General features: G+C 53.3%; 1 protein-coding gene across 5 annotated transcripts in view; it reads left to right on the top strand.

Moving 5' to 3' along the window:
- URB1 (URB1 ribosome biogenesis homolog) overlaps nucleotides 1–15753 on the top strand; it is an 87418-nt gene that overhangs the window by 37281 nt on the left and 34384 nt on the right. For all 5 annotated transcript variants that reach the window (XR_009262309.1, XR_009262310.1, XM_058731873.1 and 2 more), the window contains 9 exons: nucleotides 1548–1766; nucleotides 2839–3018; nucleotides 4688–5543; nucleotides 6362–6563; nucleotides 7233–7419; nucleotides 9975–10033; nucleotides 12078–12271; nucleotides 13284–13394; nucleotides 13809–13872. Coding sequence is in view for 3 of the 5 variants with exons in the window: in XM_058731873.1 (XP_058587856.1) it covers nucleotides 1548–1766; nucleotides 2839–3018; nucleotides 4688–5543; nucleotides 6362–6563; nucleotides 7233–7419; nucleotides 9975–10033; nucleotides 12078–12271; nucleotides 13284–13394; nucleotides 13809–13872 (2072 nt within the window). In the remaining 2 variants the exon portion in view is untranslated. The remainder of the gene's footprint in view (nucleotides 1–1547; nucleotides 1767–2838; nucleotides 3019–4687; nucleotides 5544–6361; nucleotides 6564–7232; nucleotides 7420–9974; nucleotides 10034–12077; nucleotides 12272–13283; nucleotides 13395–13808; nucleotides 13873–15753) is intronic.

Raw genomic sequence — 15753 nt, 5'->3', positions numbered from 1 at the left:
GTTGGCTGCGGGATTGCCTAGTCACCGTGCCAGCTTTGGGGCGGGAGGGAGGTTGCTTTTTCTGGTCTCCTCACCGAGCGATGTGGCGTGCCTGGGTCCTAGCCTCCTTTAGCGGGCCTCAGCCTGCCCCTGGGCTCCGCGTGCTCCGCTGGGCGAGGGGGCCGCTGGTGGCCCCCGGCAGTCTCCAGTCTGTGAAGACTGGGAAAATGGAAGCAAAGAAAGAACGTTCTTTACGTGGGGGCTACCTACCTGTAACGGGGTCCTGCTCATCTGGCTCCAGCACCAGGGTATATACAAATGTTGGGGGCTGGGGGTGGGAGAGGTTAACTTTGTGGTGTGCCTTTTGTGTATTCATTCACAAGTGTTAGCTGTTTGTGAAAAAGCAGGCGGCTGGGGACCTCTTTGTCTTGTGATAACTTGTGGCAGACGCTTCTGTTGAGGGCACATTTCCCGTTCGTCAGGGCCTGGTACCAAGGCATTTAATCCTTATGGCACGTCTGGGAGGAAGGTTAGGACCTGCTGTGCTCATTACACTTATGGGGAAACTGAGGCATAGGCATTCCACCACTAGGCAGCAGTGGTGGGGGAGGGTGGTGGTGGTCAGGATTCGGCTCAGGCAGTCCTGCCCGGCCTCTGCTACCTTCCCCTGCAGGCTCAGCTGTGGTTCAGAATCGGATGTAGCCGTTCAGAGCTTAGCAGGTCAGTGCTGTGTCTCACGGGTACTCGAAGGAAGGTGTCCACTCTCTGGTGGGTAGGTCACAGCAGTGCTTCTCACCCTGGAGGGGACATCGGTCCCCTGGCGGCTTGTTCAGACATGGTCACTGAGCCCCACCCTGAGTGGGTTTGGCTAAGCGTGTCCGCAGCAGGCCTGGAGATTGGCCTTTCTCACCCGGTCCCGGGCGACCCTGCTGATTGGTCCAGGGACCCTACCCGGAGACCTGCTGTGTCTCCAGGCCTTGTGACCTGGTTTTGTTGGCTTTAGAAAGTGGAGTGTTTGTGGAGATACGGTAATAAAAGGCACGTGGGGTCAGTAACGAAGGCAGTTTGGCAGTTATCGTAGAAGAAATTAACAACTTCAGTTTGAGGTAGAGTTCCAGAAATTTCTTTTCATTCTGTCCACTGACTTGTATTTCTCCCAACAAGATAGTCCGACCAAGGCTCCTGGCAAGGGCCTTTGGAAGGCAAAGAGCTTGCTGAGCTGGCTCCTTTACAGGATTTGCAGTGATTAGTCACAGTGACTCCTCAGAGTCAAGTGAGCGCCCCTCATGGCTCCGGCCTGCGGCGTCTGTTCTCGGTATGTGGGCACCTTCCTGATCCAGTGCCTTCGTGTTCACGCACTCTGGGAACGGATGTGTGACTGAAAACATTGGGCTTAACTTCTTTAAATAAAATGCCGGGCAGGCACATATTTTTAAGTTTGAGGACACAATTGTGAAACGTCCCCTTGTCATGAACGCCACCCTGTACCTTTTTTAGCAGACTGTGCACCCTGTTCATCTGTGGTGGTTTTTCTTTCCTTCTGCCCGGGCTTTTGCTGCCTTCCCAAGCCCTTTCAGACGCCGGGCAGTCTCGCCCCCCAGGGTCCTCCGGCCTCCTCCTTCTCCGCCCTGTTGCAGAGGGCCTACGAGAGCGAGGGCGCGCTCCTGGACGAGCAGGTTCAGGCGCGGCTGCAGGCCGCCCTCCCGCACCTCCCGGTGCACCAGGTCCTGCGCTCGGCGAAGCACCTGCTGCTCTACATCAGGAGCACCGTGGAGACCTTTGGCCAGGTGAGCGCTGCTCCCCCCTGGGGCCCACAGCCCCTGCGTGCTCCCACGTCTCTGCCTGCAGGGTGGCCGCCTGTCATTCGAGTCCAGACCCAGCGACTGTGTCGAGAGTATTGGAGTCTCGCCGTCACCCCATGGCACACACGGGGACTTAGCGATGTGACACACGCAGGGCCACGGAGGTTCCTCCCCGCCCCCGCCGCTTCCCCACAGCTGGGAGCCTGGGCTGCTGGTTCACCGCCCCTCTGTGCCGGGCTGCTCCCCCTCCCGGAGGAGACGTGCAGAGGCGGCTGCGGCACCCGTTTTCTGCGGGCCTCACTTGCAGATTCTGGACCTTCAGCAGGCGCAGACAGCATGGCCGACCTCTGTTGCTGGGGCAGCTGTCAGTCGGGCCAGGGCCCCTCCCACGGCAGACTGGACCGGTGCGCGGCCAGATGCTGCCTCTCTCAGAAGCGTTAGTTTACTAGTTTGTTGGTGAGCTTTCTGTCTCCGGTGTGGTTTACAGAGTTTTAGTTGGCGTTTTCCTCATCTTGGTCAAAATAAACCCGGTTCCGGGGCGCCTGGGTGGCGCAGTCGGTTAAGCGTCCGACTTCAGCCAGGTCACGATCTCGCGGTCCGGTCCGTGAGTTCGAGCCCCGCGTCAGGCTCTGAGCTGATGGCTCGGAGCCTGGAGCCTGTTTCCGATTCTGTGTCTCCCTCTCTCTCTGCCCCTCCCCCGTTCATGCTCTGTCTCTCTCTGTCCCAAAAATAAATTTAAAAAAAATGTTGAAAAAAAAAAAAAAAAAAGAAAGAAAGAAAACTGAGAAGAGAGAACATTGGCTTTCTTCTCTTTAAAAAAAAAAAAATAAATAAACCCGGTTCCTTCATGAAGGTTGAGGGCGCCCTTCTTCCTGAGAAAGGACCTTGAGGTTGTTGGGGTTTTGTAAGGACCGGCCGCGCCGGCCTGCCTCCCTCCTCAGTCCTTGTTTCTGGGAACACGGCACCTTCTGGTCGCGGAGGGACTCGGTCACTGTCGCGGCGACTGGGAGCCCTTCCCTGGCCTGAGCTCTCGTGTGTGTGGCTCTCATCCTCACAGCTGGGCCGAAGCGCAGGGCCCCCCGTCCTGCGGCTCCTCTTGGACCTCCTCAGGCGCCTGGTCGTCCACTGTGTGCAGCTGGACGCGCAGAACCGGCAGAAATGCGAGTCCGCCCGGGCTGAATCCGACCTCTTTTTGGACGTGGAGTCCGTGGCCTCGCTGGCGCTGGCCAGCGACAAGGTACCGCTGCCCTCCTTCCGTGGGGCTCCTTCCTATTAGCCTTCTCCTGTAGAGTCTCGGACCCTGGCTTTCCCTCTGCTTCTGGCCCTAGACAAGTACGTGTTCATCGCAGGTAAACGAGGAAACGCAGCGTAGAGGAGGCGCCGCGAGCCATCCGTGACCCCCACACCCACAGATGAGCATAGTGCCAGTGGGCGTTTCTCTTTCCAGTCGCTTCCCTGCTCCCGCTCACCCTCCCTGCAGCTTGTTTCCCCTCTCCTTACACGGGAGACGTGAACATCTTGAGAAACCCAGGAGGAATGTTTTTCTTTTGAACAGTTGCAGCCTGTGCCGAATAAAGGCTGGGCAGTGGGTGCGGCTCGTCCCAGCAAATACACGCTGGGAACTTGCAGCTCGGAGAAGGGTCCTTTGTCCTGCTGTTAACCTTGTGCGGCCTCCGTGGGGCTGGGGCCAGGGTGAACCCTTCTCTCTCAGTCGGCATCTCACCCGAAAACAAGTTCCTCATCTCACAGTCTAACGACGGCCTCCTTCCTTTGATCTCCAGGTTGACTTCCCGGGAGGTGGCTGGGACGGCAGGACCACCTATGAGCCGTTTGACAGGGGCAGGGTGGTGCTAACATGAAATCACGCTTTTCTGGTTTTTTTGTGTTTTTTTTTTTTTTTAACGTTTATTTTATTTTTGAGACAGGGAGAGACAGCATGAATGGGGGAGGGTCAGAGAGAGAGGGAGACACAGAATCTGAAACAGGCTCCAGGCTCTGAGCGGGCAGCCCAGAGCCCGACACGGGGCTTGAACTCACGGACCGCGAGATCATGACCTGAGCCGAAGTCGGATGCTTAACCGACTGAGCCACCCAGGCGCCCCACGCTTTTCCGTTTTTAACAGGCGCAGCTCTGTTGAAAGGTGTGATGGATTCCTCTTTCCTTCCTTGATGAGTGAAGGAGGAAGGACAGCGTCTTCCCGTCCTCGGGGACTGTTGTTGGCACTTTGTTGGCTCGGAACCCTGTTCCGCTAGGCTGCTTACAAAGATCATTCCCTAACCCGGCCAGGCTGCTCACTGCTTTGTGCTCGGTGGTTTAAACCCAGTGCTGGGTCCGAGCGAGTTCCCCAGGGGTCACTCAAGGCTCAGCCTCCTGGAACGTGACCTTTAGTTCCAGACCGTGGTCTTGCAGCCGTGTCCCCATCTGCTGTTCCAGGCGCGGGGTCTCTCCCAAACCGTGATCACGCCGCTCCGGTTGACGGGAGATCCCCATGTCCCTCCAGTCAGATTGATGCTGGAGGGCAGGGCTGCTGAGCAGAGTCCAGATGACTGGCCTTCATCACATTTCGGCTTTCCTAAACAGCCCGTCCCCTGTCCAGAGGGACTGGAGAGCAGTTTCACTGTGCAGTAAATTCACTCAAGCTGAACTCCTCAGACACGTGCCAGTGTGGGTGGGGCCCCTGCCAAGTCACGGTCGAGCCGTCACAGTCGCCCCGGGGAGGGGGTGTGCTGTAGTCGGGTTACAGCTGTGATGGGCTCAGATTGGGGTGCTGCGGGGCACCCCCGAGAAGGGCATCAGAACTCGGGCCGGGGGATGGGGTGGCTTAGGAATGCTCCTCCCTGCCCTTCATCCTACTCCCCGCTGGCCCTGGGCCGCGAGCGAGGTCTGCCTTGTTGCCATATTTCAGACGCTGGAGGAGGTGCTGGTGGCCATCCTCAGACATCCCACGCTGGAGGGCTGGTACCTGGCCCTGGAGCGACGGGCCCTCCCTCCGCACGCCCTCAGCCCCATCCTCGTGAAGCTCCTGGCGGCCCAGCTCAGTGCGGGGGTCCTGCAGCTGCTGCTGGCGAGCGCCCCGATCCTCCGGAGCATCCGTCAGCTGGGCCTCCTGGCCGGGTACTCGGAGGCCATCACCCGGAGCGTGTTGAACGAGCTGCAGAACAGGAGGGCGGGCCGGGCCGCGTCTCGGGCAGAGACCCTCCCGCAGCTGGAGGCCCTGCGGGAGCTGCATCCGTACATGGAGGGCGCCCAGCTCCGTGAGGTCACCCTGGCTTTGCTGAGCCTGCCCGAGGCCCAGCTGGTGGCCCCGGGACCCCTGAAGTCCCCCGGGAAGGAGAGACACCTGAACGCTCTCGGCAAGACCCTGGTCCAGCTGTTGACCCGCAGCCCCCAGGATCAGCTGCAGAGCAGCGAGCTCCTTTGGGCCTCTGAGTTTGTGAAAGGCCTGGGGGCTTTGCTCCCCACGTTGGCTGTGGACGAGCTGGACGCCGTGTTTCTCCACACTCTACGGAGAGAGCCCGTGCTGGTCCCCGTGGTCGGGGTCGACGTGCTGGACTACTGCCTGGCCCGGCGGACGCAGGCGGCCCTGAGCACCGCCGCCCTACTCGTGCGGCTGAGCTCCACCCACCTGCTGCGGTTTGAGCTGTGGTGCGGGCGGCCCGGCTCGGGACTCTGCCTCCAGGAAGGCCTCGACGACTTCCTCCCCCTCGTCCACGTGTACCTCCGGTGCAGGACGTGGGGATGCTTCACACGCCCGGCGGGAGGTACGGGAACCGGTGACGTCGGGCAGCTGGAGGCGTCAAGTCCGAGGATGGGGAGGTGGGAGCAGCAGATCCGTTGCTGCGCCTGGAACGTCCACGTTTAGGCTGTGGTGTAGTTCTGTTGCTCCTTCAGCCGCTGACTGACCTGCCTCTGGACACTGAGAAAACGGGGAGATTCTCGCTCGCCACCCCTCCCCTGTCTGGGCCTGTGGCTTGAGGTGCCGCCCCCACGCTCCTGCCCACCCTGAGCTCCCCACAGGAAGGGGGCAGGGGTGGGTCAAGGAGGGAGCCGCACCGGGGCCAGAGGAGGCGTTCGGGATGGCCGTCCTTGTCCCACCCCATTGGCCCCCCCCCCCCCCCCCCCCCAAGCGTCCATGAATTTACCCTGAGTCCGGGCAGCTCGGGCTCAGCCCTTTCGCTCCACCCGTAGAGTTTCAGGTGAGTCAGCGGTTCTTGGTGCACCGCTGCTCACGTGCCTCTCCAGCTCCCGTGTCCTCGAGGCACGAACCCCGAGCGAGTTCAGGGCTTTGGTACTCACGCGCTCGTTACCAGCATCGAGCCAGGCGCTGTGCTCGGGGCCCAGCGTCAGAGCATTGACTGACCAGGTGACCTGTGTGTTGTGCTGGTCAGCGTCTAACCTGCCGGCCCTTGTGTTTGCCACTTTGCACAGCATCAGCACTCCCGCCCTGGCCAACATCAAGGTGCGAGCGTGACCTCTCCCCGTCACAAGATGCCTCAGGGTTAGCCACGGGCTCTGTGAGCTGCTGCACGCTAACTCCAGCACAGCGTGGTGTGTGACTGTCCTTTTTGTCTCTGCCTAGTGTCCTCTGCTGTCATTCCCGTCTTGAGGAAAGCTCTGTGGAGGCAGCTACAGACCAGGCTTCTCAGTGCGGATGGGCCCCCAGGGTCTGGGCTGCATCACGAGGTCCTGGCCCAGCTGGTCCCGTTTGCAAGAGCCAAGGACCTTGGTATCCTCATGGACCATTTGCCTAGCCTGCTTCAGACCCCAGGCAGGCACGAGAGGTATGAAGGCTTAGATTGTTCCTCTCCCCGCTTCACTTTTCCCTGTAGTTTTTACATAAACTAGTGAGAAATGGCTTCCCTGCTCGTTCGGGGAGAAGGCACTTCCTACAAGAAGTCTGCCTCCGGCCATCCTGCCTGGAGCGAGCGCGTCTCCATAAGCGGATGTTGGTTCTGATTCCCTGAGAGCGGCGGTTCTTATCTAGGGCTGATTTTGCCACCTCCAGAGGACTGTTGCCAACATCTGACATTTTTTTTTATCATCGTGATGTGAGTGAGGGGTGGTTGCTTCGGGTATCTAGAGGGTGGAAGCCAGGGGTACTGCTAAATACCTTACGCGTAGGACGGTCCCGTCTTCTCCCCCACGAGAAAGAAGAATCTGACTCAGGATGTCAGTAATGCTGACTTTGAGATAGTCTCATTTAGGCGAAGCCCGGACAATGTTATCTTTTTTTCTGGTGCACTAATATTGTTTCCCCTAATTGTAAAAATGCTGGTACCTCTGTGACGCTGGAGCAAGGAGGCAGGGGCGGCCTGTGATTCCTGTCTTTGGGTGTCGTAGGGGCAGGGGACTCAGGGCACCAGTCCCAGGTGCCCAGTGTAATGGTGGTAACGCTTAAGCTGGAGGGATTTAGGCCATCCCTGTGACTTTGTGCCTTTTGTCTGTTGCAGCTGGAGCGTGGCCGACTCTGTGTCTGCAGTCCTGGACGGGTCGGCAGAAGAGCTGCGTGCCTGGAGAAGGACTCTGTTGGCGTCCTGTGTAAAATGGCTGGTCGTGTCTTTCATTGGTGACCAGCAAGGCCAGGACGGCACCCAGGATCAGGAGAGGCAGATGTTGCTGAGATTTAGTGAGCTGTTGGTAGGCGTCTTTCCTTTTCTTAGGGACCCTGGCTACATTTTTAAGGGAAGGAGTGAAATAGACCAAGGTGGACAGATGGATCCCAGGCTAGGTGGCTTGAATGGAAAGTAGAGGGAGATGAGCTGGGCCGGGCCGTGTCTGGGAGGCAGAGTGGCAGGTGACGGGCAGCCCTGAAACGGTGGGCCTCCTTGTACCAGCCATGGATGTTGGATCTTTTCAGGCACTTTTTTGCTTCTACTGAGATGGTCGTGTGGTCTTATTTTTCGTTTACTCTGCTAAGATGACTTTCATAAATTGATTTCAGTCATTAACCCAACTTTACCAGGATATATGTATATGGTTGTAACGTATTATGGCTTTTCCATATTACTGGATTTGACATACTAATGTTTTATTAACAATTTTTTCGTGCATGTTGGGTATTTGTAATTTTATCTTCTAGCAGTGTCTTTCTTTGGTTTTAGGAACAGGTAACACAGCTCTCAGAATGAGTTGGGAAGAATTTCAGTGGGCATAAAAATCTAGATTTTATATATTTTTTAGGCTTTTTGAAAGAGTGGCTTTAGTGTTTTCTGGTATGCATAGGTTTTGATAAGAAATCTGTCATTCTTATCTTTGTTTCCTCCCCCTTAGGATTTTTTTTATTAGGATTTTTTTTTTTAAAGCAATTTGATCATGGTGTACCTTAGTGTAGTTTTCTTTAAGATTTTTATGCTTGAGGTTCATGGAGCTTCTTGGCTCTGTGAGCCCAGGGCTATCATAAAATTTGGAAATATTCAGCTCTTATTTTTGGCCATTATTCCCTCCTGTTGAAGTGTACTTTTTAAAAAAAATTATTTTTTGGTACAGAAATAATATCCTGAAGCGAAGGCATTATTTCTCAATGCATGATGTCAAATTGTGTTAAAACTCTTAGAGTCTGTGACTAGTGTTAAAACCCTGCACCCAAAATTTAAAAAGTAATCCTCAGGAAAATAACCCCAAGTGACAGTTGTGTGATAAATGTCTATAGGTCATAGATCAAGCAGTGTGCTTATGTTGTATTAAGAGACCTTGTAACCTGTGTTTCAGTCTTAATTCGTTGTTACAGGTTTATGCATTCGAGGCTCACAGGAGCCCAAATATGGCAGTGCAAGGAGGGAGGAAGGGACATCCCTGATATCTAGAGAGAGCTGAGCATAGAGGAGGGTGCTGGGCTCCCCCACCACAGGTGACAGTGGACCCTCCTGTGCGGCCCCATGGTCAGCCCCCCACCCAGCAGGCCGCCTTGATAGCCGATGAAGATTTGTGTTCTTCAGGCATGCCTTCTTCCTCCCCCACCTTTCTTTCTCTCTTCTTTTTCCCTTTTTAATAGATGTAACAATTTTAGAATGGTTTTAGGTTCACAGCAGTGTTAAGCAGCCAGTACAGAGTTCCCGTGTGTTCCCTGCCCCTAGGCACACACAGCCTGCCCCACTGTCAGCACGCCTCACCAGCCCCCCCTTTTAAAAAACAATTTTTTTTTTTAACGTTTATTTGTTTTTGAGAGAGTGCGAGCTGGGGACGGGCAGAGAGAGAGGGAGACACAGAATCCGAAGCAGGCTCCAGTTCCAGGCTGTCAGCACAGAGCCAGATGTGGGGCTCTCATGAACCGTGAGATCATGACCTGAGCCAAAGGTGGGTGCTTAACCGACTGAGCCACCCAGACCAGCCCTTTTTGTTTTGTTTTTTTTTAACTGAGGAATAATTTTCATGTTGTGAAATACAGGCTCTTAAGTAGAGTTTATTGTTGACAAACGTACCTACGATTGTGCCCACACTCCTGCCGAAGCTTTTCATCGTCCCAGAAAGTTCCTTCCCTCGAGAGCATGCGCCCCTCTGATTTAACACTGTGCCGTATTTGGAGATGTTCTCTATGTCAGTGACTGCGGACCTGCATTGGCTCGACCAGCGGTACAAAGGTCTCCCCTGCAGATACGTGCTGTCTTGTGTTTAAGGAGCCGTGTGTGGCCGGACCTGTGTGTGGTGCCGTCATCTAGTACCTTCTGAAATGGAGGACAGAGGGAAAAATAACACGACTGTTAAGAAATTTTTTTCTACTCGTTTCATGATCGTAGACAAGTAGCTCTTGACAGAACTACTAGCGGAAATAATAAAACAATTAAAAAAATTAAAGTCAGAAGCAACCACATGCTTTTGTAGATTGCTTGGGTGTATTCCGTATTTGCCAAATGACTCTAATTTAAGTTCTGTATTCTTTATTTTAAGTTAATTGAAGGGGCGCCTGGGTGGCTCAGTCAGTTAAGCGTCTGACTCTTGTTTAAGCTCATGTCATGATCTCGTCGTGAGTTCAAGCCCTGCGTCGGGCTTGGCACTGACAACACAGAGCCTGCTTGGAATTCTCTCTCTCTCTCTCTCTCTCTCTCTCTCTCCCCGCCCCCCTCGCTTTCATACGTGTGTGCACTTGCACGTGTGTGCTCTCTCTCCCTCTTTCAAAATAAACTTAAAAAATATAGATGTAAACAAAAACGAAAGGACAGTCTCCCCTGTATATCTCTTGCTTGTTTTATTCACAGAATTTCCTTAATGAAGTGGATCCTGGAGATTGGCAGAAATTTGTGAAGACTGGACTCAAGTAAGACGATTTCATTTTCTCGGTGCGACCCGGTAAGGGTGTGAGTGCATGCCGCAGGGCCAGCCTGGGAGCTTGTTGGCACCGTGTCTGTGACGGAACAGGCCCCGTTCCGTTGGCAGAGATAACGAGGTGTACTGTGGAGAGGCTGAATGCTTTGCCCGTTGACGTGGAGTCTGCCTCTAGATGATGAGAGAAGCGGCCTTGAACAAATGAAATCCTCAGGGCACCTGGGTGGCTCGGCCGGTTAAGCGTCAGACTTTGGCTCAGGTCATGATCTCACGGTCCAGTTCGTGAGTTCGAGCCCCACGTCGGGCTCTGTGCTGACAGCTCAGAGCCCGGAGCCTGCTTCGGATTCTGTGTCATCCTCTCTCTCTCTGCCTCACTCCCGCTCGTGCTTTGTCTTCCTCTCTAAAATAAAGTAAACATTAAAAAAAAAAATTTTTTTTAAATGAAATGTTTTTTTAGAAACCAGAAATGTGCAGAGGATAACACAGCAGCACCCAGATTTAATAAGTACCGACCACTTCCTGTATTTGTCCCGATTTATTCTCTTCCCTCCCCCGAGAGCGTGCTTCTGAGGTCAGGCTCTGTCATGGCCGTGACGGTTTTGGTACTTTGGTTGCACGCCGGCAGATCTCTAAACAGTAATGGTATTACTTAGTTTGCTTAGCGTTCTGTACACGTTCACGTTGTGTGTCCTTTGTCTTTTTGGCATCCGAGTGTTTTTGAGTTACCCTTGCTTCTACACAGAGTCCTAAGCCCATTTGCTTATACTGCGGGGTGGGGTACAGAATTCTGTCTTAAGACCACACCACAGTCGATGTAGCCAGTCCCCGGCTGGCGGACGTCTTCCTCCCTCCCTCCCTCCCGTTCCTGCCCCGAAGGATGCCTTTCTTAGCGCCCTGTGCCGGCTTGTCTCAGGGTGGGGCACTCGCTGTCTGTTAGTGTGGGCACAGCTTCAGTTTCACCAGAATTTTAACGTGCTCTCCAAAGTTTCTGAGCCACCCTAGCGTGGTGTTTCCTCACACCCTCACTAGCACTTGATATGGTCAGACTCTAGTTTTTAGCAAGCGGATGACCGTGAAACAGTGTTTTGTTGTACCTGTAATTTTCATTTCCCTGGTTATTCACCAACTTGGAGCAGAGGAAAATACAATACCTGAGAGGAGAGAAAGATGTGAAGGTGGGTTACAGGTTAATGACAGCCATGGATTACCATCACAACATGGTGACATTTTGTTCAGTCTTCAGTTAATTTGTATTTCTAGAATGCCCACTATATGCTAAGTGATTCTCAACATCATTCACATATGACTAAAAAGCTGTCCTTTTTTAGAGCACGATGCTTTCATTCCTTCAGGGGGTTCTGGGGGATTTAAAACAGAGAGGGCCTCTGAGCCACTGGACGGGCATATTGAGTAGCTGGAAGGATGGAAGGAACAGGGGGAGGCCGACCTGGCAAGGTGGGCTGGGCAGCGAGCATCATCTCTATTCAGGGTTGGCTGTTCCTGGGTCTCCTGACTTTTGAACCCAACAGGAAGTTCGTGTGGTGTTTGTGCTATCAGGAAAATAAATGCACCCCAGCCCTGATTCAGAAGGACCCCCTGTGATGGGTGGGTGGCGGGGGGGGGGGGGGGCGATAAAGCAAGTATAATGAAGCGACAGCAGTAGAATCGAGATGGGGATATGGATGTGCACCGTAGACTTCTCATCTTTGTGGTGTGTTAGAGATTTGTAAAAAAAATTTTTAACGTTTATTCATTTTTGAGAGACAGAGCAGGAGAAGGGGAGGGGCAGAGAGAGAGGGAGACAGAATGACAAGCAGGCTCCAGGCTCTGAGCTGTCAGCACAGAGCCCGACGTGGGGCTCAAAGCCACAAACTGTGAGATCATGACCTGAGCCGAAGTTGGATGCTTAACCGACTGAGCCACCCAGGCGCCCCTAGAGATGTTTCTTAATAAAACATCAAAAGTTTTTTCTTGTCTCTTGTGAAATGAAACTCCCCTTTATGAAACTCTTTCCCCCTTTGATTCTTGCCTCCTAGATTTCGGTATCAGGACCACATGTTTTTAAAGGCCCTCCATGCTGCCATACAACGCCTGTACCTTCCGGAAAACCCCGTGTGCACGCAGCTCACCCAGCTTCCGGCGATCCACATGATGCTCACGCAGCATTCTCTGTTTTTGCCGACTCTACTCAAGTCTGAAGAAGAGGAAAACCCAGACAGTCAAGTAAAAGGTGACCCCTCACCGCACCCTCTCATCTCACATAGATTTTATTTCCTAATTTCGTGGAGCTCGCTGTGCACCAGCGTTTAGCACCTGTGTGTTTCCGGAGCTGAGGAGCATTACCAATATGGCATTAGGCTATTTTGTTTCTATCACATCCAAGCTGAAGCAGTGTTCCCTCTGACTTCGGGTCAAGCAGCAAGCACAGACCTTTCTTCAAAGTCTGTTATTACAGAAGTCACGTTTAAGGTCTTACTGCCGATTCGCAGGCCCATGTTATAATCTGGGAAGTAGGGGAAGTTAGATGGGTGTCTGCCCTGGGAGGAATTGTTTGCTTGTATGAGATGCTTTCATGAAAAGATTGAAACTTTCATTGAGGGTGAAGGGTTCGAACGTCCCTGTTAACAGTTCCCTACCAGGAAGGTCTCTGAAAGCCCAGGTTCTGAAGCTTTGCCCCTAATTCAGTGGCATTTATTTTAGCCCCTGTGACCCTGAGTTTCGTGTAGGCTGTGGGAGAGGTCAGATGAGATGGTCTGAAGGGCTCTGTCCTCTTGAAGCCACGCTCTGCTTAGAGACAACATGCCCAATCGGGAGAAATCACCGTGGGGTCGGTCTGTAATAAAGTGCTCAGCTGACGAAACCATCACCCAGGTTACTGGTGTGGGTAGTAGGAAAAGCAGAAAGGCCCCACCCTTTAGTTAGGCAGGAGTAGGGATGTGTTAGAGATTTTGCTAATGTAACCATGGAGGAAAGTGCTTAGGTTTTAAAATCTTTGGTGGGATGGGGAGTGAAGAGGGTGATGGCGGCTTGTCAAAGACCTGGGAAGAGAGACCATTGTGAAGACGTGTTTTTTTATCTTAAACAAAAGCAAAAGATGATCGAGGCACAGTCCAAAGACCAGTATTGTTCAGAGAAGGATATTCGAGTCACTTAAATGTTCCCTGAAATGCTTCCTCCTCTGGTTTTATTCTGTGTGCACATCCCCCCGCACTGTTGTGCATTTCAGTGTTCTTTTCTTCCAGAAGCGCTGGTGGATCTGATGTCAGTGGTGGTAAAGCTGTGTCCCTCTGTCTGTGAAAGCAGTCACTTTTCAGTGCTCCTTGGGGCCTATGGCGCCACTCTCAGTGTCCTGGGTAAGGGTGTGAGGAGTGGGTGGTATGACCAGAGAGTGTGTGGGGACTGGGCGATATGATCGTGCGGTGTGTGGGACCAGGTAGGGAGTGTGTGAGGGGACCAGGCAGGCGATATGACCAGGGAGCGTGTGGGGACTGGGCCATGTGACAAGGAGTGTGAGGTGACCAGGGATTGTGAGGAGACCAGCTGGAATGACCAGGGAGTGAGAGGGGACCAGGCGGTGTGACCAGAGTGTGTGGGGACCAGGCCATGTGACCAGGGAGTGTGAGGGGACAGGACAGGTGGTATAACCAGGGAGAATGAGGGCACCAGGCCATATGAGCAGGGAGTGCATGGGGACCAGGCAGTGTTCTAAAGTGGAAGGAGCATGTGAGGGTTTCAGTTTTCTAAATGGACTTTGATTTGACTTCTAGACCAGAAGATTCTGCTTCTCCTCCGGGCGTATGAACAGAACGACCTCAGCCTTGTGAACTTCAGGTGAGCATTGGGCCTGGGGGTGTGAGCAGCAGGCTTTGAAGGGGCCACCCCAAAACTGGGGCTCGTTGCGCACAGCAGGCTCCCCGGATCTTCTCTCAAGTGTTTTTTTTTTGTTTTTTGTTTTTTTTCTAATTTTTTTTTTTTATGTTTATTCATATTTTTTGAAAGAGAGAGACCCAGCACAAGCAGAGGTGGGGCCGAGAGGGAGGGGGACACAGAATCCGAAGCAGGCTCCAGGCTCTGAGCTGTCAGCACAGAGCCCGACGCGGGGCTCGAACCCATGAACCGTGAGCTCATGACCTAAGCCAAAGTCAGACGCTTAACCGACTGAGCCACCCAGGTGCCCCTCATACGTTTTTGATTCTCGGGGGAAGGGTGAGATGGATGGGGCTCCCCTAACACACACCGGTTCTCATGAAAACTCGGCCTCATGCTCCAAGGTTCACCTGTTGGCAGGGCTGCGTTGGCGGGGCCACCCTCCTGACTGTCACAGACCTGCCCCCAAACTCACTTCGAGCTGGAGCGTCTAGTTTGGCTGATTTTTCTCACGCTTTACTTCAGATGGGAGTGACTTTGACAAGGCTCTGCTGGGGAGAGGAGTGGGGGGCTGACTGGATGTTAATCCACTCTCCCTGTGTCTCTCGGTGCACACGGGTGCTGGTCTGTCTCTGGACTGTCTCTGTCCCTGTGTGTTTGTCTCATTCTGTGTCTGCCTCTCTGTCTGTCCCTTCCGAGTCCCCAGGGGCTGCGTCCTTGGGCAGCACAACTTTGGCCTCAGGGGCCAAGATTGGTGCCTTCCCCTGAGGGCCATGCCCCCCTCAGGGTCAAGGTTAACAGGGGACTTTTGTCCAATGAACTGCTCATGGAAAGCATCTTAGATTGTCTGTGCTGCCCTCGCGTAGTCTTTTCTCCTTATCATTTAGGGCCCGCTCCCTAACATCTGCTCAGTATGTACATGAAGAAGAGCCTGGTGTGTTAAGGCAGGAAGTGAGTGAACTGGGCCAAGATAAATAGTTCGGGAGGAACTCTGCGGAGGGGAGAAAAAGATAATTTTCATGGTGGAATACTTTTTTTTAAAGTATTCTATGGCATACTTCATATACATACATATGTGTATATATATATATATATATATATATATATATATATATATGTATTTATTCTCTTTTGAAAAACAGAGGGAGATAGAGGGCGAGCAGGGGAGGGGCAGAGAGAGGGGGAGACACAAAATCCGAAGCAGCCTCCACGCTCTGACCTGTCAGAACAAAGCCTGACACAGGGCTCGAACCCATGAACCTGAAGATCATGACCTGAGCCAAAGTTAGACTCAACCGACTGAGCCACCCAGGTGCCCTCCCCCGCTGCCCCCCCCCCTTTTTGATTTAAAGATAAAAGCAGTATTAGCTGAGAAGCCACCCAACCCCCACAGGAGGAAAAACAAAAACAAAAAAAAACCGTTTCTATCTCTTAAGAATGCCCAGGTCATGAATAAACATTCTTTTCCTTCCCCTAATGAACTGGCCTCACCTACTGCTTTGGAATTGGTGCCACATCAGCTGTACCCTTTCTGGAATAAATAAATGGTCCTCGTGTACGTAAGGGAGAGGAGAGCAAAGGGAAGAAAGAGCCGTTTTAGTCTCACTTGGGCCTCAGAACACCTTCTGTCTGTGAGAGTGAAGGAAGTTGAATGGGCTGCCTGAGGAGGATGGGTCAGAGCTGGTTATGGGAGCCGCCGGCTCTCAGCCCAGGAGAGGGGAGGTGGTGCTCGCACAACTCTGTGCGGCGAAGTAACAGAAGAGTCTCCTCAGAGCCAACGTGAATGTCACATCCATCCCTGGAGGAGCAGGCCCGAGCTAGGGAGCCACACAGGAGCCCTGAGGA

Source organism: Neofelis nebulosa, chromosome 5 (assembly GCF_028018385.1).
Source record: "Neofelis nebulosa isolate mNeoNeb1 chromosome 5, mNeoNeb1.pri, whole genome shotgun sequence".
Lineage (NCBI taxonomy): Eukaryota > Metazoa > Chordata > Mammalia > Carnivora > Felidae > Neofelis > Neofelis nebulosa.
Note: the sequence above shows the minus strand (reverse complement) of the source record. Positions and strands in the feature narration are given on the sequence as shown.